At 45.0% G+C, this 25,789-nt stretch overlaps 1 protein-coding gene across 7 annotated transcripts in view; it reads left to right on the forward strand.

Moving 5' to 3' along the window:
• ATP9B (ATPase phospholipid transporting 9B (putative)) overlaps positions 1 to 25,789 on the forward strand; it is a 217,807-nt gene that overhangs the window by 141,253 nt on the left and 50,765 nt on the right. For all 7 annotated transcript variants that reach the window (XM_060029250.1, XM_060029254.1, XM_060029251.1 and 4 more), the window contains one exon: positions 16,735 to 16,877. In XM_060029250.1, coding sequence (XP_059885233.1) covers positions 16,735 to 16,877 — 143 coding nt within the window. The remainder of the gene's footprint in view (positions 1 to 16,734; positions 16,878 to 25,789) is intronic.

Consider the following 25,789-nt stretch of genomic DNA (forward strand, 5'->3'; position numbering starts at 1 on the left):
TTCTGCTTTGCAAGTAAGTTTGTCTGTACCATTTTTCTAGATTCCACATATAAGTGATATTATACAATATTTGTTTTTCTCTTTCTGACTTACTTCACTCTGTATGCCAATCTCTAGGTCCATCCACATCTCTGCAAATGGCACTATTCCGTTCCTTTTTATGCCTGAGTAGTATTCCATTGTATATATGTACCACATCTTCTTTATCCATTCATCTGTCGATGGACGTTTAGATTGCTTCCATGTCCTGGCTATTGTAAATAGTGCTGTAGTGAACATCGGAGTGCATGCTTTGTATATCCTTTTAAAAAGTCTGATTATATGGGACTTCCCTGGCAGTCCAGTGGTTAATACTCTGCGCTTCCACTGCAGGGGGCACAGGTTCAATCCCTGGTCAGGGAACTCAGATCCCACGTGCTGCATGGTGTGGCCAAAAAATAAAAGTCTGATTACAAAATGAGAAAGGTACAAGGCTTTCTGCAAATCTGGCTTGTTCTAGTTTTTCCATCAACAATTTTCTATTTAGGGTAACATGTTTGGTCAAGCTTGGAGAGACTTACTAGACAGAATTATGACTGTACCTCTGTTTAGCTTCATAATATCTCATGCCTACTTCAGCACGATACTTTTCCTTGTTTTTCACAGTCTGAGGATGCAATTATACAGATTTAGCAGAGAGATGAAAACCATAAAACATAAAAAGTATAGAGGGCACTGATTTAGGGGCCTAAGGCTTACATTTGACTCAACCAAGTTTGTTTTCCCATTGCAAAGTTTCCATTAAACTATGAGTAGCGATACTTTTAGTATTTACTAAATACACTTCTGCATTTAATAAAGAATAGATTAAAATTTTTTTTTGTTTTGCAAAATACACAATTCTGAAAAGTAAAGTGCTTTTTCTTCTACTGACCTAACACTTTTTTTTTGAATTTTATTTTATTTATTTTTTTGTACAGCAGGTTCTTATTAGTCAGCAACTTTATACACATCAGTGTCTACATGTCAATCCCAATCGCCCAGTTCATCACACCACCACCACCACCCCCTGTCACTTCCCCCCTTGGTGTCCATAGGTTCATTCTCTACATCTGTCTGACCTAACACTCTTAAAAGGCTTTTCCAACTTAAGGAAGAAAAGCTGTTTCATAGAAATTCTCTACAGAATTAAAGATGTTTGAGTCACCTGATCCAGTTTACTTTGTCTGTCAAGGAAAATAGTACAAGACGTAACTCCTGTAACTCTAAAATGAATGTATGTTCCGTAGTTCGTTGTGTCACTGACAGCACAAAGCAAACGATCAGAACACTTTACGGGGCACGTCAGATTCCCTCAGGCCAGCAACTTGCAGTTACATGTCTCTAATGATTATGTTCTTTGCGCATACGCGTTAAAATGCTGCATAAGTCTAGCGGATCAGAAACAACCGTCTTGCCAGTGCTGGGTCAGGAAGGGTTTACCCACGTGAGGCGGATGTGGGCAGTACAAGCACGATGGTGTTCCACGAGGCGACAGCGCGTTCCTTCCGAGCAACACTTGAGAACCTCTTGCCAATAGGGTGTGTTTCTGTAAACGCTGATGTCGATGAGAGCTTATGTGGCTTGGGAGGCAGTTTTCCTCTCATGTTCTGTAGGTTGGGCGGTCGGATCAGCAGGTGTGCAGGAGGCTTGCCAGGGAAATGCCCACACGCACATTCCACCACGTGCCCGGGGCAGCGCCTGGTGCCCTGCTCAGAGCCCTGCTCGGTCAGTACACCAAGAAGGGAGTGTCGAAAACGTTATCTACACAGGTACAAAATTCACTTCCAAAGTTGGAATTAACTTTCCTGAAGTTTTGTTGAAGGAAGATTCTTAGGAGGTTTTTGTCAAGTTATTTACAAATCAGGTGCCCTTTCTGCGACATTTTACAAGTTTGAGCTAACCTACCAGATATTTTCAGTAAGGCCTCATTTTCCAGGAAGCATGCTTGGGGAAAAGAGTTCTTTCAACCTTACTTAGACCTAGGAATGATATTTAGGTATTGATGGCTTGGGAAATTTTTAGCCTATCCAGGTTGCAGAAGATGCTAATATTAGAAGATTCAGCATTTGGAAAGCATGCACAGGAGAGAAGTCCAAGGATGTGACTGGACAGCCTTTTGCTGAAGAGATTAGGTGTGGTACTCATGGACCCACTTAGCCATCTCAGCAGAAGTGAGGAATAGATGGGGTTGTCCAGCAAAGACCTGTGGAGGAGCCTTTTGTGTGGACGTGTGGACCCCCATGACACACACGAGAGCCCCACAGAGATTTTGAGAATATTACACCAGCAGTAACACTGCCAGCTTGGACTGGAAGGAACAGAGACAAGACAAGATCAGAAGCCTGTCAGAATCCCAAATTCTGCAGGCTGAAAATGGACTGATAGAGCTTCCTAGCTGTAAACATGTGCTGCGTTTTGAAAAAGGAAGAATAACTCAGAGACCAGAGCTGGCATGGGTCAGGCAGAGGGCTGTGGAGCTCTAATGCTATACCTACCTTGTATTCTTTTGGGGGAAAAACACAACTTGGTCATGGTATAATACACCTTCATGTATTACTAGGTTCCATTTGCTTGTAATTTTTGTGAAATTTTTGCATTGGTTTACATGAGAGAGATTGACATAACTTTCCTTCTTACATCATTCTTTTGGTGTTTAGTATCAAGATTATGCTATTCTCATAAACTATATTGATGAGTCTTCTCTAAAATATTTTTGTTTAAAATTGTAATTATTTATCCCTTGGACATATTTACATCAAGGAGGCCATGTCAGCCTGAACTTCTTGTTGTGGAAAGATATTTGACAGAGTTGATTTCTTTACTAGTTTAACTATATTTCTGAACTAGTTATAGTTTAAACAGTTAACTTTAAAGAGTTAGAAAAGCTGCTTTCAGGCTTTTAATTTCCTCTTGAGTCAGTTTTGGAAAAGTTACGGTTTTAAGGAAGTATGTCAACTGTACCTAGATATTCAAATTTTTAAAAAAATTTAATTTACTATTTTTTTGGCTGCGTTGGGTCTTTGTTGCTGCGGGCTTTCTCTAGTTGTGGTGAGTAGGGGCTACTCTTCCTTGTGGTGCAAGGGCTTCTCATTGTGGTGGCTTCTCTTGTTGTGGAGCATGATCTCTAGGTGCATGGGCTTCAGTAGTTGTGGCACGTGGCTCAGTAGTTGTGGCATGTGGGCTGTAGAGTGCAGGCTCAGTAGTTGCAGGCATGGGCTTAGTTGCTCCACGGTATGTGGGATCTTCTGGGGCCAGGGCTCGAACCTGTGACCCCTGCATTGGCAGGCATATTCTTAACCACTGCGCCACCAGGGAAGCCCTCAAAGTTTTTAAATTAAATTTTGTTAATAGTGTTTTCTTGTTATCTCTTCTTATATGTAGGATCTGTGATATTGATCTTCTTCATTCTTGATACTTATTTCTGCCCTTTCTCTTTTTTTTCTTGATTAGTCTTCCAGTGGTTTGTCAACTTTAGCAGTCTTAAGGTTGAGTTTATTGATTTTCTATGCTCTATAATATTTTTCTATTTTATTAATGTTACCTTACCTTATTTCTTTCCTCCTACCTTCTTTGGTTTCTATTATTCTTACTTCTTCAGATAGATGCTTAATTCACTAGTTTTCACGGTTTTTCCCCTTTTTGAATATATGCAGTTGAGGCTATAAATTTCTCTGTAAGTACTACTTTGGCTGCATACTAAAAGTTTTCATATGTATAGTGTTTTCGTTATTGTCAACTACAGAATATTTTTAAATCTCCACTGTGATTTCTTCTTTGATCCATAGTTATTACAAAGTTATTTCTTAGTTTACAACCATATTTGACTTTTCTAAGTATGTCTTTGTTCATATTTGACTTAATTGCATAGTTGTCAGAAAACATAGCATTCATTATTTCAGACCTATGAAATATGTTGAGACTAGTTATAGGGCCTGATATTTAGTTGGTTTTTGTAAACATTCTCTGTGTGCTTGAAAAGAACATGGAATCTGAATTGTTGGCTGCAGTGTTTTATATGTCCGTTAGGTCAAGATTGTTCATCTTGTTTTTCAGTTTCTGTGTACCCCTGCTTGATTTTGTTCTTTCTTTTCTAACAGCTACTGAGGATTGTGTTTAAATCTCTGATCAGTATTGTGAATTCATCTGTTTTTCCTTGGAATTCTGTCTGTTTTTGGTATCATATATTTTGTGACTTTGGCATTGACTATATACAAATTTTTTTTAACATCTTTATTAGAGCATAGTTGCTTTACAGTGTTGTGTTAGTTTCTGCTGTATAACAAAGTGGATTAGCTATATGTATACATATATCCCCATATCCCCTCCCTCTTGTATACAAATTTAAATTGCTATATATTTCTTCTGAATTAGGCATTTTCTCATTACAAAGGGACTTTCTTTATCTCCGCTAAAGCTTTTTGCATTAAATTCTACTTTGTTTTATGTTAATATAGTAATGCCAGCTGGCTTTAATTTGCTTGGCATGTCTTTTTCCATCTTTGTACTTTCAACTTTTCTGTGTAATTATATTTATATGTGTCTCTTGTAAATAGCATAAAGTTTAATTTTTATCTACTCCCATAATTTTTGACTATTTAGTGCATACACAATTATTGTAATACTGTTATATTTTTAGTTTAAATCTATCATTTTATATTGTGCTTTTAATGTGACTTAACTATTCTATATTTTTCTACTTTCTTACCATTTTATTTATTATTTTTTATAATTCCACTTTTTTTCTAGTAGTTTGTAAGTTTTCTAAGCAGTTTCTGTTCTTTTAGTATTCTAGAAATTAAAAACATTCTTAATTTCTCAAAGTCTAAAGGTAATCATTTCCTTTGCATGTCACCTTAGAAGTGTTTAACTCCATTTACCCCTTCTGACTTAATCCATTTTTGTCATTTATTCTAATTGTAGTTATTCTTAAACTCCAAGATATTACTGGTTTTTTTTGTTTTTTTAATTCTTTATTATTTATGGCTGTGTTTGGGTCTTCGTTTCTGTGCAAGGGCTTTCTCCAGTTGTGGCGAGCGGGGGCCACTCTTCATCGCGGTGCGCGGGCCTCTCACTGTCACGACCTCTCATTGCGGAGCACAGGCTCCAGATGCGCAGGCTCAGTAGTTGTGGCTCACGGGCCCAGTTGCTCAGCGGCATGTGGGATCCTCCCAGACCAGGGCTCGAACCTGTGTCCCCTGCATTGGCAGGCAGACTCTCAACCACTGTGCCACCAGGGAAGCCCAATATTACTGTTTTACACATTCCCTCTTTTAAAAAAAAATATTTATTTATTTATTTTGGTTGTTCTGGGTCTTAGTTGTGGCACTCAGGATCTTCGTTGCGGCATGAGAGATCTTTAGTTGCGACATGCAGACTTCTTAGTTGCAGCATGCAGACACCCAGTTTGCAGCATGCATGTGGGATCCGGTTCCCCAACCAGGGACCAAACCTGGAACCCCTGCATGGGGAGCGCAGAGTCTTAACCACTGGACCGCCTGGGAAGTTCCTACAGATTCCCTCTTAATTTTGGTTTATCCATGTTTTGTTTTTCTTGTTGCATTTCACACCTTCCACGTAGAATAATTTTTCTTCTGTCAGAAATTTATTTTTTTAGTTTTTGTTTAGTGCTGGTCTTTGTTGGGAACTCTCTAGATTTTTGCTTGGCTTTTCTTCTTGAAAAATAGTTTCACCTGTGTACAGATTTCTAAGTTGTCATGATTATTTTACTCTCTTTTGGCTTCCATGGCTACTGTCTACTAGCTGTCATTTAAGTCTTACTCCCCTGTGACCCTTCCAGCCTCTTTCAGATTTTCTCTCTGTTGTTGTTGTCCTGCTCTCTGATATAATATCTAGATGAATGTTTATTCTAGAATCTGTAGATAGGTTTCTTTCATTCATCCAAGAAAATTCTTAGTTTGTCTTTTTAAATACTGCCTTTGCCCTATTTTGTCACCTCTCTTTCAAGGTTGGTTAGATATCCACACTGTACCCTTTGTTTCTCCTGTTTTTACTTTTGTATTTCCCACCTTTTTGTCTCTGTGCTTTATTCTATTAATAAATAGTATTCCTAGTGCCCTGTCTTTCAAGTCACTAATTTCATCTTTGGCTGTGTCTAATCAGCTATTAAACCAATCAGTTTCTTAATTTCAGTTATTGGTATTTTTTTAGTTCTAAAAATTTTATTCAGTTTCTATATCACATTGACTATTTCATTTTTACATTTGCCTATTCCATGCAAGTATTCTTCTAATTGTTCTTGTGTATCCAGGTGTTTTATAGTTTGTGTCTGTCACGTGTAATATCTGATGCCTTTCGCAGTTTTGTTCTCTTGTATTTTTTCCTCGTGGCTCTTGTTCATGGTATGTTGTTTGGGTACTGTGTGGTGTTTGCTGTTGTGTTGTGCTGTGGTTTATTTGGGTTTTGTTTGTTTGCAATTATATTTAAAAAGCTAACTATAGGAATCATTTGAAATAAAAGATGAAAATATGTTTTTCCAACACAAATACCCTGCTTCTGAACTGTGTACTTGGAGGTACTGCCTGTCTTGGAACATCTTCATCCAAGTTCAAGGTTCACAGTTACTGAATTATTCAGGAAACGTGAGCCTGGCTCCATCTCCACGTGTAGGTGCCTTGGTCCAGGTTCTCTCTAAGTTTGAGAGTTAGCCCTTCATGGCCCCCCACGTCATGGGAAGGAGGCCCTCTTGTTGGACCTCCACCTTTTGATGTTCCTGGTCTTTACTTTTGCTCCTTGCACAGGTGGACTATGGAAGAGCAAGTCCAAACTCCTGGGGAGGGCGTGTGCTCTCAGGGCAAAGGAGATTGTATGGTCGTCCCTGACCTCTCTGGTAGCTGATTTGGATTTAGTCCAGAAATTTCTCGCTATCTACTCAGTTCTTTATTTCTTTTAAGAATTAAAAAAAAAATTATACAGTATTTCTTATTGTTTTCTGTGGGAACATTGGTTCAAATAAAATACCTCCCATTACCCTAGGTCACAGAACTGTTTTGCAATTTTTCTTTTTTTTTTGACTGTGCTGTGCAGCTTGTGGGATCTTAGTTCCCCACCCAGGGATTGAACCCAGGCCACGGCAGTGAAAGCGCCAAGTCCTAACCACTGGACCACTAGGGAATTCCCTGCAATATTTGTGTAAAGGAAGTTATACAAATTTGATTAACTTCCATGGCAGTACTTCCCAACCTAAAATTTTGAGGTCTCAAATATGATAAACCTTATTCTTGAGAATGCACCAAGCTTTCTTTTAACAACAAAATACAACTATATCGTAGAAAACCTGGGAAATGAAGGCTTGTATAGTATTCTATACAATGAATGCTATCCATCAATAAAAAGGAATAAACTGTTGATCCATATAACTTGGACATAACATTCTTGAAGTTACAAAGTGTAATGGTGGAGAATACATCACTGGTTGCCATGGGTAGGGCTGGGACAGGTGTGACTCGAGGGGTAGGGGTAGGAGGATCCTTGCTATGATGGAAACGTCTGTGTCCTGGGAGAGATGGGTGGACAGGGTGGTGATGGGAATCTCTCCGTGGGACACAGAGCAGAGAGTGCGTGTAAAGCTGGCAGAGCTTGGATCAAGTCTGCATTTGAGTTAACCGTATTGTCGCATCAGGTCTGTGTTTGGGTAACATGCAGTGGTCGTGCAACATGTTACCTTCAGGGGAAGCAAGTGAAGAGCACACGGGACTCTGTCCTGTTTGCCACTTCTTGTGAATCTAAACTATTTCAAAGTTAGAAGTCATTAAAAAGCACCCTTGATCTAGGAGAGTGAGTATCTGTCTTAGAGGCAGACTGCAGGCTCTTGAATCAGGGGGTGTGAGTCTGCTTTCTTGCGTTGATGCCATGACAGCTCTGGCCGCGGGCAGGTCTCCCAGCCTCTGCACCTCAAGCGTTCTCACCTGTTTTTCCATGGGGCGAAGTTGTGTATAAAGCAGCGCGCCAGGCGCGTGACTCTGCTCTTGGTGCCTTTGTCCTGGCTCTTCTTACATTTCAGCTTCTTGTATCAATTGGTGTTGGCTTTTAATAGAATGCTGAGTACCTCTTTCGTCTTATCAAATACATTTACTACCTCATTTGCCTTTTAACTAGACTATGGTGTTTCGTCATGAAAGAGCTACTGATGCAGTTTTTAGATGATGTGAGTGTAAGGCAAAGGGGGATAACCGACGTGCCGAACAGCCTCTGGGGAAGGACAGCCGCTGCTGTCTGGGTGTGGCTGGAACAGGGAGCCCGACGTGCCCTCAGGCTCTTGCCGCGCCTGTGGACTCTGCTTCCCTCTGGCCAGCACCTTCCTCACCTGGCTACACAGATGGCGTTGGAGGCCTCGGGCTCATGTTCTGCCTTCTTAATTACACTCGTGAAAAGCGAGTACTTCTCTCCAACCCGTTGAGGAAAACTCCCAAGAGGGGCACCAGCCTCCCGGTGCCACTGCTTGCCTGCATGCAGTGTGGACTGTCCAGGCCCAGCACGGGGGTGGCCGTACGCACTGGCCGGGCATGGCAGTCTCTGAGAGCGCGGGGCCACCTCCTGCCAGCCCCGGGGCCCCGCTGCGTGGGTTCGCCGTGGGCAGTGTTCCCTTTGGGACGAGAGCCGAGCTGAGCTGAGCTTCTGCAGCCGGGGAGGCTCCTGACTTTCTGCCCCCGCCTTTCCCTCCATCAGCTTCGTTATTAAGATTCTGCTGGATCTGGCGTGTTTGCCCTGTTTCCTTTTGCTATTCCTTCATCCTTTGACTTTTGGAGACATTTTAAGGTGTATCTGTTAAATTGCTTGTAATTAGTATATTGATTTATTTGTTTAGAAACTGAGAGACGTGCTATTTTTAATAGGAATATTTACCCTTTCACGTAATTGACACAGACTCTTTGGCCTCACTTCTGCTGTGTGTATTTGTACTGTTGCTACACAGATGTTTTACACGCACGCGTGCACATACAGCCCGGCAAGCCCCCCCGCCCCCCCGCCCCGCATGCGGCCTGAAACCACTGTGAATGCTGGGAGAATCCTGAATTCCTCTGTCTCCATTCACCCCAAGATTTGACCCTCTGATCAGTATTTGGTTGTTGTGGGACCTGAGAAGATGGACTGATTCTCCCTGAAGAACCTTCTGGGTTTGTGCCCGTCCTCCTGACGTGGGAGACGCGGTCTCAGAACTGCAGGACCCGTGCTTACCAAGCCCACGGCCTGTGCCACCTCCTTACTTGCCTCTGGCCTCCAGGCTTTCTTTGGTTCCGTCCACCTTGAACACTGAGGCTCAATTTATTTTTTGAAACACTACTTTATTTTGAATCCCCAGTCCACCCACGCCCACTCCAGAACTTGATGATGTGGTTTAGAATTTTGCTTCTACCAATTTCAACTACCTTCCATACTTAACTAGATTTTCTGTTCCTTGGGACCCAAGACTACATTTTGTTTATCCTCTTGTGTGTTGCAGTGGATACAAATCACAGGGGCAGTTAGCCTATTGGGGGGAATATCCGATCCGCCAGTGGCGGAACGTCCATGTCTTCTGAGCCCCGGAGCCTGGCTGACCCCCTGCCTTCCTAGGTGGCACCCACGTGCTGCCCACCCCCATGCTTTCCATTTCAGCTCTGCCTTTTCTGTGAAACCTTTTCTGGCTGTTCAGGGCCAGTGATCATCTGCTCCACCAGCATGACTCTCAGCCACCTGCTTTGATGCGCTATTGCTGACACGTGGCATTTTCCAGGTGCTGTTACCAAGGCTCCGAAGGGTCAAGTCTGTCATCAGCCCAGATCATGGAACTAGTACATTTGGGAATTAGGAATCCATACAAGTCATATGTAACATCATTCCTGTAAAATTCCATTAAGCCGTGCTTCCCCCCGGTGCGGCAGCTTCAGGGGACTTTAGGGGGTTGATGTGACAGGAGTGGACTATCTGGAAAAAGGAACCTAGAGTCACTTCCAGTTTCTGGCTTGGGTGACGGGTAGATCACACCATTCACTGGTGGGAGAAGCGTCTCCTCTTCCTTGAGCAAGAATAAATTGGCTCTTATTTTGTTTGGCACAGGACGGGGAGGAAGTGGGAAAACTAGCTCCATCGTGCATATATTCATTTAAAGGTATTTGTGGTAAATCTAAGGTCAGATACCCTGTAGGCAATAGAATATGCAGTCTGAAGCCTGGGAGAAAGGTTCAAACCAGTAACAGAATATTACCATCCCAGTGCATGGCCGTGGGTGAATTCACCTAGTGAAAACATTTTGGAACCATCCCTTGCCATCGGTGGTGTCAAGAAAATTTTAAAGAATCACAGAATGAAAAATTTGGGGGGGAAATTCAGATAAAATAGCATCTGTGCTTTTTCCTTTAAATGACAATTTACAGGAAAAGGTTTTGATTACTTTAGATAAAACTTGTCATTTAAATGACTTTTGTTTTGCTCAGATTAGGATCCAAACATACGTCTCACTTCAGAGGAATGCGTGTGAATTATTTCAGGTAGATTCACTCCCTGCGGAGCCTGGTGTGAGCTGGGGCTGTTTCACCTGGTTCTGATAAATGCTGCAGGTTTAATTGTAACAAATTAAGTTGAAATGTAGCAGGCCTCATGGGGCGCCAGTGGGGTCGCACTGCATGTTTTAGCAAAGTACACCTCACCTATTCAGGGTCCAGGTTGCCTCCTCAGACACTTTTGTGGCTGTAAGATGAGACTGTTTGGAAAAGGCAATGCCACCATTAGGATGATCTTATGTCTAAAGTTAACCTCGTGCTTTCTCTGTAGTGTAACGCGGGTTCACACACGTTCCTCTCGGTGGCTCCCCTGAGCACCCTGGCCCATGAAGATGCTTTATTTCATTTTTCTTACTTTATAACAGTAGAGGTCACAACTGCCTCTGGTTCAGCTGACCATCTAAAATTGCAATGACTTTTCCACTTATTTGGAGTAGGTCTCTAGATAATTTCACAGTTGTAAATTAGCAACATAATTTAGCTTAAATATATATATGGTATCTATTACCTTATAATCTGTTACTGTAATACTCAAAATAGTAGGCTTAACATATATTTTTTTGTTCACAAATCATGTAACTATAAAGTACTAGTCGAATAGAGGTCTGGGTTTTTAAATTCCATTAAATTAGAACATTACTAAAAAGTAAGTTAAATATGGTGATGATAATTACTCTGTCAACTTGGTGTTTGAAGTTTGAGCTAGAAATTTTTTGCATTAGAAAGCAAATTATTGTACTAACTTTTTTTTTTTTTTTTTTGGCGGTACGCGGGCCTCTCACTGTTGTGGCCTCTCCCGTGGCGGAGCACAGGCTCCGGACGCACAAGCTCAGCGGCCATGGCTCACGGGCCCAGCCGCTCCGCAGCATGTGGGATCTTCCCGGACTGGGGCACGAACCCGTGTCCCCTGCATCGGCAGGTGGACTCTCGACCATTGCGCCACCAGGGAATCCCTGTACTAACATTTGATCAAGATGTACCGTGTGAATCAGAGTAAACTTAAGCTCTACTTCCTACCTGTATGGTATTATTGTCCTAGTTGAAGGTATTTTTCCTTTTAATAGTTTTTCACTTGTAAACCATGAACTTGCGTTCTGCAGTAGTTCTGCTTTATTTTTCTGAACGTGAAGGTTATCTCCATTCCCTTTTTCACTAGTAACTACTGCTTTGTACATTCCTTGAGGGGATTTAGGTTTGTAGTCAACCTAAACTATTCCAGTGGTATTGATTTGTGATGTAGTATTTCATGAAGTATTATATTCTTACAGTTCTGTACAGCAGTGGTTGTATTAGTAAACCCTCTCTGGCCCAGATCTCAGGAGCACGACCTGGAGGAACCTGAGAGATGCTCCTTTGGCTCCCGCTCAGCCCCATGCCCAGTGCAGACTGCAGGCTCTTGAGAAAGGCCCGTCCGGCTGCAGATAGGAACCCACTTGCCTTGAGATCCCTGAGGCAGGCTGATGTCTTCAAAAGTAATTCGACCAAAAGCTGCAAGGAGACCACAGCACACAGAGAAGAGCCCTGTCTTCCCGACTTCAAGGAGCCAGCTGGGCCGTCTTCACAGGGGTCACATGCCCCGCCCAGGCCTTGCCCCTGCTCTGTGCCCACCAGGCTCCTGCTCGTTCGTTGGCCATCTGGCCTGCGTGTTACCAAGTGACTCTGACTCTCACTTTATTCCCTGACTCCTAGAGACTCTGTCTTATGACCACACCCAAATCACAGATAAGTCCCTGTAAAATCCTTCTTTTTTTCCCTTAAATTTATTTATTTTATTTTTTATTTATTTATTTAATTTTTGGCTACATTAGGTCTTCGTTGCTGCACACGGGCTTTCTCTAGTTGTAGCGAGCGGGGGCTACTCTTCGTTGCGGTGCACAGGCTTCTCATTGCCGTGGCTTCTCTTGTTGCGGAGCACAGGCTCTAGGCCTGTGGGCTTCAGTAGTTGTGGCTCATGGGCTCAGTAGTTGTGGCTCGCGGACTCTAGAGCACAGGCTCAGTAGTTGTGGTGCATGGGCTTAGTTGCTCTGCGACACGTGGGATCTTCCCAGACCAGGGTTCGAACTCATGTCCCCTGCATTGGCAGGCAGATTCTTAACCACTACGCCACCAGGGAAATCCTGTAAAATCCTTCTTTTTCTTCTTCCAACCTTCCTAGCGGCTGAACTCTTCCTGGGCGGCTGCTGAACTCTTCCTGGGCGGCTGCTACTTAGTGCCTGTTGGCAGGACGCTCCCCAGTACTTTGCCAGCCTTTCCTCCTGGCTGGCCACCCCTCCGAGCGCCTCCCTACAGCTGATGGGAGACCCCTGGGGCTCACACAAGCCAGGTGCTGTGTGCAGGCGATGGCACATCCTGGACCAGCGCCCCTGGGGCAGGGGAGGCCCGGGGACTGCGGTGCTCTCCCCGCAGGTCACCTTTCACAGGCCGTGTCCTCACCCTCCTAGCAGGGTTCGGAAGAGCCGAGAGCTAGCGAGGGGCTGTTTTACAAGGTCTGTGTCGCTGTCAGTTAGAGATTTTCTTTCTGACGAGTACAGGTCTTATAATCTGTAAGATGTGAAGGTTATGGACAAATGAACTGTGATTCTTTTATTTGAATTTCTCTGACTCGCCTGCAGGCTTTCTTCGCTGACTGACTCCTGGAGATCGCCTTCCAAGTGTGTGTTTATTAATAGGCAGGTCGCAGGGTTGGACACGAGCAGCTTCACCACATGGAGTTTGTCCGTCCTGTCTGCTGCTTTCCTGGTAGAATTAAGTCAGGTGCAGAGTTCCCGGTAGAACTTGAAACCTGTCTGAGTGGTCTTAGGTCTGATTGTTAATGAGGACGAACGAGGCCCGGCTGGTGATGTACAAAGGTATAATTCCTCTGTCCTTGTTCTACCTGGTGATAATCTGGGGCTGAGTGACTCCTTGCTGACTAAAGGGCTTCACCAGCCTGCCTCGGAGGCGTGCAGAAGGGCTGCCGATCACCCACCCACGTTTTCGTGTCCTACCTGCCGTAAAAGTGGCCGCCACCCACGCCCAGCGTCCTGCCTTGAGGGACAGTGGCACCCGCACCCCTGCGCCAGGTGTTTGGTTCCTTTACTGTGATTGGATATTTTCTTTACTGGCTCTCCAAATTCTAGCCTCTTGAACAAATGAAATTTTCTTACCTCTAAATCTAGGCCCTGTTTTCACCGTTGCTAAGGGGCCTCTCATTGTTGGTGGTCCTTACTTTTCGCCGAAACCCTGGGAGCCCTTCCTGGTTCATGGGCTGCTTCTGTGCTGGCTTCTTCCTGGGGGTATCTCAGCGTTAGCTTGAGCCGTGGCACATTTCCCCGTGCCAGCCCCTGTCGTTTCAGTGCAGTATTGTTCCATGTCCCTGGGTGTCTGCCTGCCTACGTGCACCCCCTGGATGTCTTGGATTTCCTGGTTTTCGTCGCCAGATTTCACTCTTTTTGCCACACTTATAGTTTGCATTTCATGCCTGTGCATTCTTTTAATCAAATGAAATAAAAATCTTGTGAATAAAAATATTCTGTGTAAAAAAAATTAGACACAGCTGAACATTTTTGACACACCTGGTATATAGAGAGAGCTGCTCTGGGAACAGCTAGCAAGCAGCCCTCCCCGCAGTGGTACGTTCTTAGCGCGTGTCCTTACAGGGGGCTCTTTAGAATTCCAGGCTTGGAAGGTCTCTATTCTAGTCCTGTGCTTTCGGGCAGGATTGCAACAAAACTGTCCAAGGTAGGATGGACCACCATTTGTTTTAAGTTGCAATCTTACTATACAATTGTAACTTATGAAATTTCTAAGGTAAGTAAAAGGTCCAGAGTCTAGTGACAAATGCCCTTGTGTTTGCCATAGATTTAAGATGTTCAGTCTTTGTTCAGATCCTTTTTCTTTTTAAGAAGGTAGATGTCATAAAGTCATGGACCTTCCCTCTCTCTGCTCCTGCCTTCCCCAGAGGTGATTTTTCTCCCGAAATTGGGGTGGGTCCTTTCTGTTGATGTTTTTATGGCCTTGGTGCATATGGTGGGACCCGTGAACATTATAAAGTTTTGTGTATTTTTAAAACATTCATAAATATGATTGTATTAAGTGTATTTGTACCTCGGTTTGCTATTGCCCCAATTTTAACTATACTGTTGCTGGGCGGCTTGGATGCTTTCATGATCAGTGCTACACGGACGGCATCCTGGTACGTGCTGCTGGGCGCACGTCGGGGCTTCTCCTGGTGGCCCGATGGCTGGAAGAGGTACGGCTGGGAACACTCTGGCCGATCTTCATTTCACTGCGTGCTGCCAGGTCCTCTCTAAGTGGCTCCGCTGTTACACTTCTACTTGCAGTTCATTAAAATACTTGTTTCCCCACATCCTCACTAATGTTTGCTGTTGTCAAGCTCTTCTGTTTTGTTTCACAGTTCTCTAATATCCTAAATATTCTGAACTCGTGTTTAGAATAACTTTGTGGTTATCCACGAAGATGATGGTGTGTGGTAGAGGCATCAAAGGAAAGAGGGCTTTTATTCAAGCCCTTGCTGGTTGGAAGCAGAAAAGGGGTGAGCAGTCTGGAGCCCCACATGGGACCCCGATGGACTGTCCACAGAACAAGGTCTGCCTCCGTGGGAGATGGCGGTATCGTGAGGGTGTCCAGGGAACAGGTTTCAGACGTGGGGAGTTTGTGTATGTGGAATTTGGGTTTTGGAGAAAGAATCACGGGGAAAAGTTGGGTCAGAGAGTAACACGTAGACGTCTAAGGTGACAGGAGTGTGTGGGGAGACACGGGAGTGTGAGGGGGACCGGCGTGTGCAGCACGACTCTGGATGCGGGCTGCCGGGGAATGCCGGTCGCGGTCCGGGTGGCTCCATGGGCTCCGCAGAAGGCTTGTCCCAGGGGTGCTGAGGCCAGAGGGCAGCGGACCCTGCACAGGGCAGAGCAGTCCCCGGGCGGAGCGCCTCAGCCGGTGTCCTGCAGGCCCTCCTCCTGGACCACCGGCCCGCGTCCTGCACAACGGGGCTGCTTAAAAATGGGTCAATGAGAAAAACGAATTTCGACAAATCATACACATATGTGTTTACGTTTTACATGAATTCATAGGAATGTGTGTTCATTCCCCAGTCTGTTCATGTAGAGCTCTGGCCCTTTTTTTAAGTATGTTTTGAAAATCTGCGTTTTCCTCATACAAAGAGGTATTTGTAGTGCATGGTTTATAATTTCCACTTTGGATTTCCTTACGGCAGAGGGAAAGTGATTTTACAGATCTGTCTGGTGAGAATTTTCCTGAAGATTTAAGTTCCATGTTTTTTGTCTCACTCACACCTTATTAAAAATATTTTTTTAAAACAATTCATCACTATCCAATCTTTCAAAACCATTCCATTTCACTGAAGTGGAAAAACATCTCTTGATTTCTGTTAATAATCCCATTTCATCAAATTACATAACATCAGTGTGTACACCTGGCATGGGTGGGCCACAGCGGCTCTTGGTCGGTGGAAGGAGACGGTCAGTGTTGTGTCGGAGGGCAGCTTACAGGTACTGGTGCCGTGGACATCAGTCACCCCAGCAGAACGGTGCATGCCGGGCGGGTGCGGGACGGTCCACCGTAGGCGTAATTCGGGCCGTGGCTAAGCCTGCTGTGGGGTCGTGGCTCTGACCCTGAAGTCCAGGCTCCGCGAGGCGGGCTGGCCCCGCCCCCCACTCTCAGCCTTTCTGGTCCTCTGGTCTCAGGGCCTGGCCCAGGGGCTCGCACGCTCAGAGGGCCTTCCGCCTGCCCGGTCCTCCCGCGGAGCCTGTTCCCCTCCCGCAGGGCACTCATCACACTGGGGCCGCTTCTTTGCTTTTGTAAAATGACGGGCCAGATATCCAGACCCGTTTCAGATGTTGATTCCCAGGAAGGCCGGCGCCTTCCTTCCACATGGTGCTCTCCCCTTTGAGCCTGGATGGGGAGCTGCGCTGCGTCCACCTTTCCCAGGTCCGGCCGCCGTTGCAAACCGGGCTGGAGGGCCGAGTAGGGGCACCTGCTTCACCGGCATCTGCCGACACACTCTGGGCGTGGGAAAAGACGCCTGTTGACTCAAATGTCAACATGTTCATTTATCTTAAAGTCTGAAATCCAATATGATCTATTTATTCCATGTAAATTAAAGACAGTGCATTTAAGTAAATAAATTTATATGGAAAACCTGGACGTGAGGTGTTGGATCACACTAATGACTGCGATGGGTTTTCTTTGGCAGTTTGCGTGTGAACCTGGACATGGGCAAAGCCGCCTACGGGTGGATGATTATGAAAGATGAGAATATTCCAGGCACAGTGGTCCGGACCAGCACCATCCCGGAGGAGCTGGGGCGCCTGGTGTACCTGCTGACCGACAAGACAGGTACCGCTGTGCGCGCGTTCACCTCTGGAGGCATCTAGTGGCGGGGGGATCCTGGCGTGTCTGTGCCCACACACGTTTATGGTGTGTGTGTGTGTGTGTGTGTGTGTGTGTGTGTGTGTGTGCCTGCACGTGTTTGAGAAACAGAGTATTGAATTCATGGTTAGAATTCCCCAGACTCGGGACTTCTCTGGTGGCACAGTGGATAGGAATCTGCCTGCCAATGCAGGGCACACGGGTTCGAGCCCTGGTCCGGGAAGATCCCACATGTCGCGGAGCAACTAAGCCCAAGCGCTACAATTACTGAGCCTGCACTCTAGAGCCCGCGAGCCACAACTACTGAGCCCGCGTGCCACAACTACTGAAGTCCGTGGGCCTAGAGCCCACGAGCCACAACTACTGAGCCTGCGTGCCACAACTGCTGAAGCTTGCACGCCTAGAGCCCGTGCTCCGCAACAAGAGAAGCCACCACAATGAGAAGCCCGCACACCGCAACGAAGAGTAGCCCCTGCTTGCCGCAACTAGAGAAAGCCTGTGCACAGCAACGAAGACCCAAAAATTAATTAAATTAAATAAAAGAAACTCCCCAGACTCAGCCCTTGAAACTGGCCTCCAGCTAATCTTCATCTTCTAACATAAGAATATCATAAGAATTAGCAAAATGTGACATTCTTAGAGATTTAAAACATATATTTCCGTATTTTGAACTTTCTACAGCCTTACAGTTGTGTTTTTGTTTTATTTAACTACCTGTATTAACACCTCTCTATTGGCTTCTTAAGAGCAAAAAGGGCTTGTTTATTATAGAATGATAGTTATGAGCTATTAGAAGAAAATAACAATAAGATATGTGAATTTGTTATTTTAACAGTGACATTCTCCTAAAGAGCTGCACCACAAATGATTTATCCCACCCTAAGTTTGCATGCTCCAAATTCTCTTTGTCCTTATTTCATTTTTTTCTTTCTTTCATCAGAGAATTCTTGTCAATCCATAACATACTAAGTAAAAGACAAATTGAATCCAGAACTATAACAAGAGCCATATCTAAGGGTTAAAATCCCTTTTTGATTTGTGGATTCATGGTGTAAAATCCTAGTAATTCTTAGCGAACCAGAAATAAAAGAATATTTATATAAACGGTAAAGAAAATATGTCTTGAATAAAATTAAAAACTTTATTTTTAATAAAATATTAGATGAGTCCTCACTATAGTCAGGAAGAAGAAAGACTAATCTGTACCATGCTTTGATTTAACATTTATTACTCCAGCCACTGCTGTGAGACAGGAAATAGAAGGTCCACAACCAAAAGAAGAAACATTTTTACAGATATAATGATCAACCAAGGAAATGAACTGCTAAAAATAAGAAATCAGTAAAGTGGCAGCTTACAAATTAAAATAACAATGGCAGTAAAAATAGCTCCCTTATGTGTAGAATAGACTGAAGAAGAAAGATCCCATTCACGATAGCTCAAGTACATGTAAAACATGTGGGCATAAACTTGGGGATGAAGAAAGTGACCAGACCTGACAGAGAAACGTAAAAGACTGGCATTAGTGGAGAGGTGTACCGTGTCCCGAATGTGAAAATTCAGTATTCTATAGCAGCCAGCCTTCATAAGGAATTTGTAAGTTTACTGCAGTTCAGTCAAAATCCAGTTGTTGGATCGTATTTGGTTTTCATTAGGACTTGTCTTGGTGGGACATTGAGGAATTGACCCGTAAGGTAATGCTCCATAAATCAAAATAACTCAGAAATAACAACTTGAGGGCCTCAGGGTCAAGAAGGTAGACAGAGGGCTTCCCTGGTGGCACAGTGGTTGAGAGTCCGCCTGCCGATGCAGGGGACACGGGTTCGTGCCCCGGTCCGGGAAGATCTCACATGCTGCGGAGCGGCTGGGCCCGTGAGCCATGGCCACTGAGCCTGCGTGTCCAGAGCCTGTGCTCCACAACAGGAGAGGCCACAACAGTGAGAGGCCCACGTACCGCAAAAAAAAAAAAAAAAAAAAACAAGGTAGACAGAGAAAATGCCTTCCCAACTCACTGCACAGATGGGAAAAACTTTAAAGGATAAATCTTTAACGATACTAGAAATCAAGCAAAAGTGCCATTAGATGATCCAGAAATTGGAATTCGTTTGATGGAGAAGCAGGAACACAGCAAACCCAAACTCAAAATGGCTCGTGAAGAGATCCTACAGAAATGTACGAAAATGTCTCCAGAACAGAGTCCTGGGGAGATACTGAATTCATAGCCAACTTGGATCTGCAGCGAGATACAGGGAGTCATGAGGCTGCCCATCATCAGGAGAGGACCGCCCCGAGCCCCTGGCTACAGCACCAGGCAGCCTGGCCTCTATTGATACGTACAGTCAGAAACCAGGAGCCACCAAGATGAGATCAGAGTCCAATTCAACCAGGCGAACTGTTCCCAAAGAAAACAAATCCAATGGCTTTTTTACACAGACACCAAGAAGAACCATCAGGAAAATGTCTAGAATTGTAAGAGTTCAATTACATATATCAACTCGGTATTCAAAGTTAAACTGCATTTCTCTGTACCAGCAACAATTGGGACACTTAATTCTAGAAATGCCAATTAGAATAGCAACAAAAAAGTATAAAGTAATTAGAAACAAATTTTAACAAGAAATGGGTAAGAACCATGCGGATGTATGTTTTTAAATTTTAAAAGACCTTTTACAGAGACCTAACTCAATGGGTGGACACCCTGTTCTCGTGAGTAGGACACCTTAATGCAATGAACGTGTCATTCCTCCTGCATTAAAAATCTGATGTGTCTGCAAGTACAGGACGAATGGGGAGGTCCTACTCACTGTTGGTGGGAGCGGCACGTGGCACACTGCCTTGTAAAGCGGGTCTTGAGCATTTCGGCCCAGCGTCTGTTCCCTAAAGAAGCATCTGCACCAGGAGATGTACCAGGATGTTCACAGCGATGTTCTGGCCACAAGAACAAACGGTCCGGATGTGACACAGAGAAAGTCACCACCAGGACAGCGGCACACTGTGGCATGTCCTTACAAGAACACACAGCAGTGACACGGAGTGCAGGCGTTCACCTCCGCATGGACGGGCGCCGCGGGGAAACGCTGAGCAGGGGAAGGGTTGGGGGCAGGGATGCCGGATGCAGCCCTGGGCTCATCCTCGGGCCTGGGCCCCACCAGCTGCCTTTCCTACCACCTTCCAGAGGCCTCCTGCAGGCACCTCCTGCACCATTCCTGAGCTTGTGGTCGTGCTTATCCGGGGGAAGCAGGTCTGGTCTGGACCAGAAGTCCTCTTGTGGACATTTTAAATCTGCCTGTAATGGTCCTAGAGTGATATTGACCTATTATTTCATCTTAATTTACAAACAGAAAGCACATGCCTGAGAACACACAGTAAACTCAAGGCTCTGTGTCTCTGGCTGTTTGATATCAATAAGTAAAGGTTTTGTGACATTATTTGTCCTTAAAAGGCTAACTTTTATTTTGCATTTTAAACAATAATGGGTTTATTGTTCTGTAGCTCCTCCAGTTTTCTTTGTTGAATTGGAGTTACTTTCAGGGTAAGGATAAGTGGTTTTTGCCCAGAGTCATAAAGACAAAGTCTCATTTTTCCCACATTTCACTCTGCTGCTTTTAAAAGGCAAGAACATCGCTTCTTAAGGTTTTAGCTTAATAAATAATCTTGGTTCCTGAGATTTTTTTTTTAAATCACAGAAAAATTATATTAAATTTATTAGAGAAAATATTTTGCATTTCATCTTCTAAAAGACCTTTTTATGCTAGAAGTCATCTGTTCTGATGTTGAAGCCGTGCAGAGGTTTTTTTGAATTTTTTGGTCTAGAATTTTTTTCAGGCCCTTTTCAGTAATCCCAAGGTGAACGCCATCTGTGGAGCACCTCCTGTCGGTGTCAGAGGCAGGGGAGGAAGGCAGTCTGCAAACATCTCAGTGGCCCAAGCGTCAGCCAAGAAGGTTAGGAATGAGCTGTCGGCAGGAGCCTTCCGTGGCTCCCGAAACTATGAGGTGGTCCTTCGTGTGGCTGTAAATTGGGTTTGTGCTTCATCGATAAGCTTTCTGACGAGAAGCGTTCATCACAGTGTCTCTTATTTGCCACAGCAGAATAGAAAATGAAGTATCCCAGTAATTGCATTCTAGTTTCCTTCTCGTGGACAAGAAAGCGATGTGCTATAATTAGATTTGATTGGAGTGCACGTTTCCGGTAAGATCTGAAATTAATGATGTTGCTATAGTGACACATCTGCGGCCACCAGTGCGTGAAACATAAAGTAATTCATTCGACAGGAGTAGACATCTGTTAACTGCCAGGATGCAGAGCGTATTGACACTGACCAGAAATACTAGGCGTTATGTGCTCAACGCGCAAACGATGCTGAACCCGGAGGACAGATCGTTTGCGCTGAACCTGCCGGGAGGACCTCCACCTCCTCCCTGGCTACCCCGACAATGCCATTGTTTGAGAACAATGCTGCCGAGGATTCATAAATTTTAAAACTTGACTCAGGTGCAGCCTATTAAAGCCATACATTAATTCCTTTGTTAGTTTTTATCTTCGTGTAGAACAAAGCCATTCCTGAAACACCCACGGAAACAACAGGTTTCCGGACGCGTTTTAATATAGCATCCATTACCCAACACGCCACGTTGTTTAGACTGGAATCACGTGTGAGTTTCATAGGACGGCATCATCGTGTTGGGGAAGCGCTGTTTCCATGGTTTCCAAGGGCACCAGAGCACGTGTGTGCCAATCAGTGCGCACACGCAGCGGAGCGCGTGCTGGCGTCCTTCGACCGGAGGACCGCTGCGGCCTCTCCTGCCTAGTGGCCACGACTGGGGCCTCACTTACGACGGGCGTGCACAGTCTCACTGATGCAGCTGTTTGCTGATGCAGGTGCCGGGATGTGAGGGAGTCTGACGTTTGGGGTGGTGGGCCAGTCGAGGTAGCACACACATACAGATGCCAGCCGTTCAGGGCTCGTGGTCTTTTGAGAAAGCCTCACGTACAGCAAAGAGAATATGTGACTCCGCATCAAAGAATGTCGAATAATTTTTAAACGGATGCGTATTCTGCAGTCTGGTAGATTAGTCACCACTTTTTAGAACTTCTGTTTCCATTCCTGCACCATAAGGTCTAAGCAGCCGTGTGTGAATACAGCCATGGACCGTGTGTGCTTGTCGCTTTGCTGGGCCAGAATCTGCAGAAAGGCCTGCCCGGCGCCGGTGGGCCACTGGCCCGCAGCCGCTCCTCCGCGGCCTGCAGAATATTGGTCTCAGGCCAGATCACAGCCCAGGAAGGTTTGACCAGAAAGCTTTGTGTCTGCTTCTCCGACGCCTCCTCTGCATGGCTGTGAGTCACATCTGTCGCCACCCGGAGAATGGTGCCCGCAGGACTTTTTCTTTGGAAACGAATTTTCTTTTTGCCTGCTTAGCTCATTGTAGCCCCAAAAACTGCTTTGTTAAAGAGCCACAGCTTTTTTTTTTCCCCAGGAATCACGAACAAACCTTTTGTCACATTTTCTGTCCACAGAGCTGCCGCGATGATCAGGTCACTGTGAGGCCGCTGCCCACCTCGCTCAGTCCCCGCCCTCTTCCACGTTTCAGATTTGGGACATCTTAACTTTTGTTGTATTAAGATGACAAAAATTGTAGAAACTATCAACTGGCTGGAATCATGAAAATATTTAAGATAAGACTTGAAAAATCATTCTGCATTGCTGACTGTTTAGTAACCAGTAGAATCTTATACTTACCTGCTGTCAGGAGGGCACAGAAAGCCCGAGACTAGCACTGACCTTCCCGCTCAGCACTTTGCAGAGTCAGCTGCAGAGTAAAAACACCACTGAAATCTTAAAAATATTTTGATGATTCATCTTAATATGTTAAGTAATTACATGTGTCACATGAAGGACTGTCTGCATAAATATTACAGTTTCTTCAACCCAACAGGATGTGAGTACATTTACTCAAGTGGCAAAATAACTAATATTTTATTATTTATTTGATGAGGAGTGCTAGTCATTTGTTCAAATGTATCAGTTCTAAGTCATCGACAACATGATTTATTAGCAACTTAGATACTTTGGAAGATGCCACAGTCATCACTACACAGCGTTGGATTCAAGTGACAGAAGTGAGGCTGTGTCGCCCTTAGTGTTTGGTGTAGCTTCTGAGTTTCCAGTGTCTGGTCTCCGCACAGCCCCGCCCAGCCCACGTCGGCCAACTTCCCCACCCTCGCCTTCCCGCCTCCCAGCCCTGGTAACCCCTAATTTCCTTTCTCCCTCAATAGATCTGCCTGCTCTGCACATTTCACAGAAATGGAACCGTACAATACGTGGCCGTTTCTGACCAGCTTCTTGCACTCAGCATAACATTTTCAAGGTGCATCCGTGTTGTAGCCTGTGTCAGTAATCGCTTCCTTTTCATTCCAGAGTAACATTCTGTTGCACAGATACACCACATTTTATTTATCGATTTATCAGTTGATGGACATTAGAGAGTTGTTTCTGTTTTCTTGTCTATGATGAGTGACACTGCTGTGAACATTCAAGGTCCCAGCCAAGGCAGTTAGGCAAGAAGAAGAAAAAGACATCCATGTTGTGCAGGAGAGCAGAACTATCTATTTGTGTGGGACACGGTCTTCGTGTAGACAATCCTAAGGAATCCCCTAAAAATCTACTAGAACAAGGTCAACAAACAGAAAAGAATTTTATTTCTATACACTAGCAATAAACTATCCAAAAAGAGAAGTAAAAAAACAATTCCATTGACAATAGCAGCAAAAGATAAAATCAGTACTTCATAGTATTAAAATGGAAACAGTGTTTCCCAACTTGATCTGCAGACTCTACACAATCCCTATTAAAATCCCAGCTGCCTTCTTCGCAGAAATTGACAAGGTGATCTTAAAATTCATACGGAAATATAAGGGACCCAGTGTAGCTGAAACAGTCTTGGAAAAGGAACAAAGTTGGAGGACTCACCAGTTCCTCATTTCAAAATGTACTACAGAGCTACAGTGATCCAGACGCCATGGTGCTGCTGGGAGGGTAGGCATCAGGGCCGAGGGGACAGAAGTGAGAGTCTGGGAGAAAATCTAACACTTACAGTCAGTTGTTTTCAGCAGAGTGCCAAGATACTTAATGGGGAAGAGTAGTCCTTTTAACAAACAGTGCTGGGAAAACTGCATATCCACACACCGTGTACAAAAGTTAGCTCCACATGGATCAGAGACATAAATGTAAGCACTAAAATGTCATCTTTTTAACTTGCTCAATTTTCAGAAGCCATTCTGAATTTGTTTTCTATTTCATTCTCCCCAACTCCATTAAGCAACTGAATAAAGGACTGTCAGGTATCTACTCAAACAGAAAGCTTTTAAACATAACCCAGAAGGAGAAAGCAATAGTTCAAACCTGGGCTTCAGTTACCTTTTAAATTATTTTAAACTATACGTGTAAGTGCAACAATATATTCAGCATGTTAGCGTCTGCTCGCATGTGTCTGTGGTGGCTCTCCGCCTGCCCTGTTTCCAGGGGATCTTCGTCCGTACGTGGAATTACTCTCGCGATTTCTCTGACTGGTAGGAAGTAACAAGCCAGGTGACGCAGCACAGTCGAAGCTGGAGCCTTAGCACTTGCAGTACAGCTAATCAAGGTGTTAAAGCAGCAGCCACTCTACAGCCCCAGATTCCCCGCCTAGAAGTCGTCTGTGAATGGAGCGACTGGAACCACATGCCTTTGGCTGTGGAAAATACCTGTCACTCGCGTGGCTGCAGCATTCGGGAGTGTCAGATTTTTGTCTTCAGTGACCTCTGGGGATCTGATTCAGTTGCATGCCACTTTAAACCCAGGGCGGATTTACGGGCCTGGGGACTGACCACCTGCGGGGGGCGGCGGGGAGGTGTCGTGCCCCTGATAGAGAACTGCCCCCCTCCGTCCACCCCGCGTGCGTAGTGGGCTCCAGAGCCATCTCTGCAGCCTCTGTCCAGCGCCGTCACAGCAAATCCCGGGCCTAGAGGAAACGCGTGAATCAGCCCCAGGGCCAACAAGCCACTAAGTGCAGACTGTGGGGAACTGAGGCCCTCGGGGAGTTTCTGAGGACAGAGCTGGGGGTCAGGCTTGGGAGACCTCACCAGGTCCATATTCAAACCACAGTGTAAAAGCCCGACACACAGGAGACAAGACAGCTGGGAGTCAGGACCGGCCTGCCGTGTGATGTTGAGAGGTTAGGGTCATTTCTGGTGTGATGGCGTTGGGGTTGTGTTTATTTTAAGAGCTCTTCTTTTATTCGTAACACGGACGTGCTCGTGGATGAGGTGGTATGTTTCTGATTGGCTCCAGCTGTGACGGGGCAGTGGCTGGGGCCCTCGGGGACCCTTGTGGAAGGGATGATGGTGCCGGGCCTGTCGTGATGCTGCTCTGTCCACTTGTGTGTGTGCAGTGCTCCCGTCAACAAGTGCAGAAGGTGGGAAGGAAGATAACATTCCTGACCTCCAGTCCCTGGCATTCCATGTTCCTCAAACTTGTAGTTGAAATTTCCTGCGCGTTTTGCTTTACTCCGGCTGTCGGTGTGCACTTGCACACACACAGAAGAAAGGGGGTGTCCAGGGTGCGTTTCCACGTGTTTCCAGGAAGGAGGGGTGGTCGACAGGGAGGCCTCCACATCCACGTTTTTCACTGCGAGTCAGCTCCCCTACTCAGTAGAGCAGCAGGCACGCCTTGGCTGCTGGAGTAGAACTGGCCCATAATCACATTTGTAACTGTCAGGTCATTCACTTCGGCGGGAGAACCTTTTGTTTTCAATTCCTCCAGGAGAGCTGTGTGAATATTAACATCAGATTAAAAGCTTCATCTCAGAAACTTTGTGAAGTTTTTCCTGTTCCTCCTTGGCCC

This window comes from Delphinus delphis, chromosome 13 (genome assembly GCF_949987515.2).
Source record: "Delphinus delphis chromosome 13, mDelDel1.2, whole genome shotgun sequence".
In the NCBI taxonomy this organism is placed as follows: domain Eukaryota; kingdom Metazoa; phylum Chordata; class Mammalia; order Artiodactyla; family Delphinidae; genus Delphinus; species Delphinus delphis.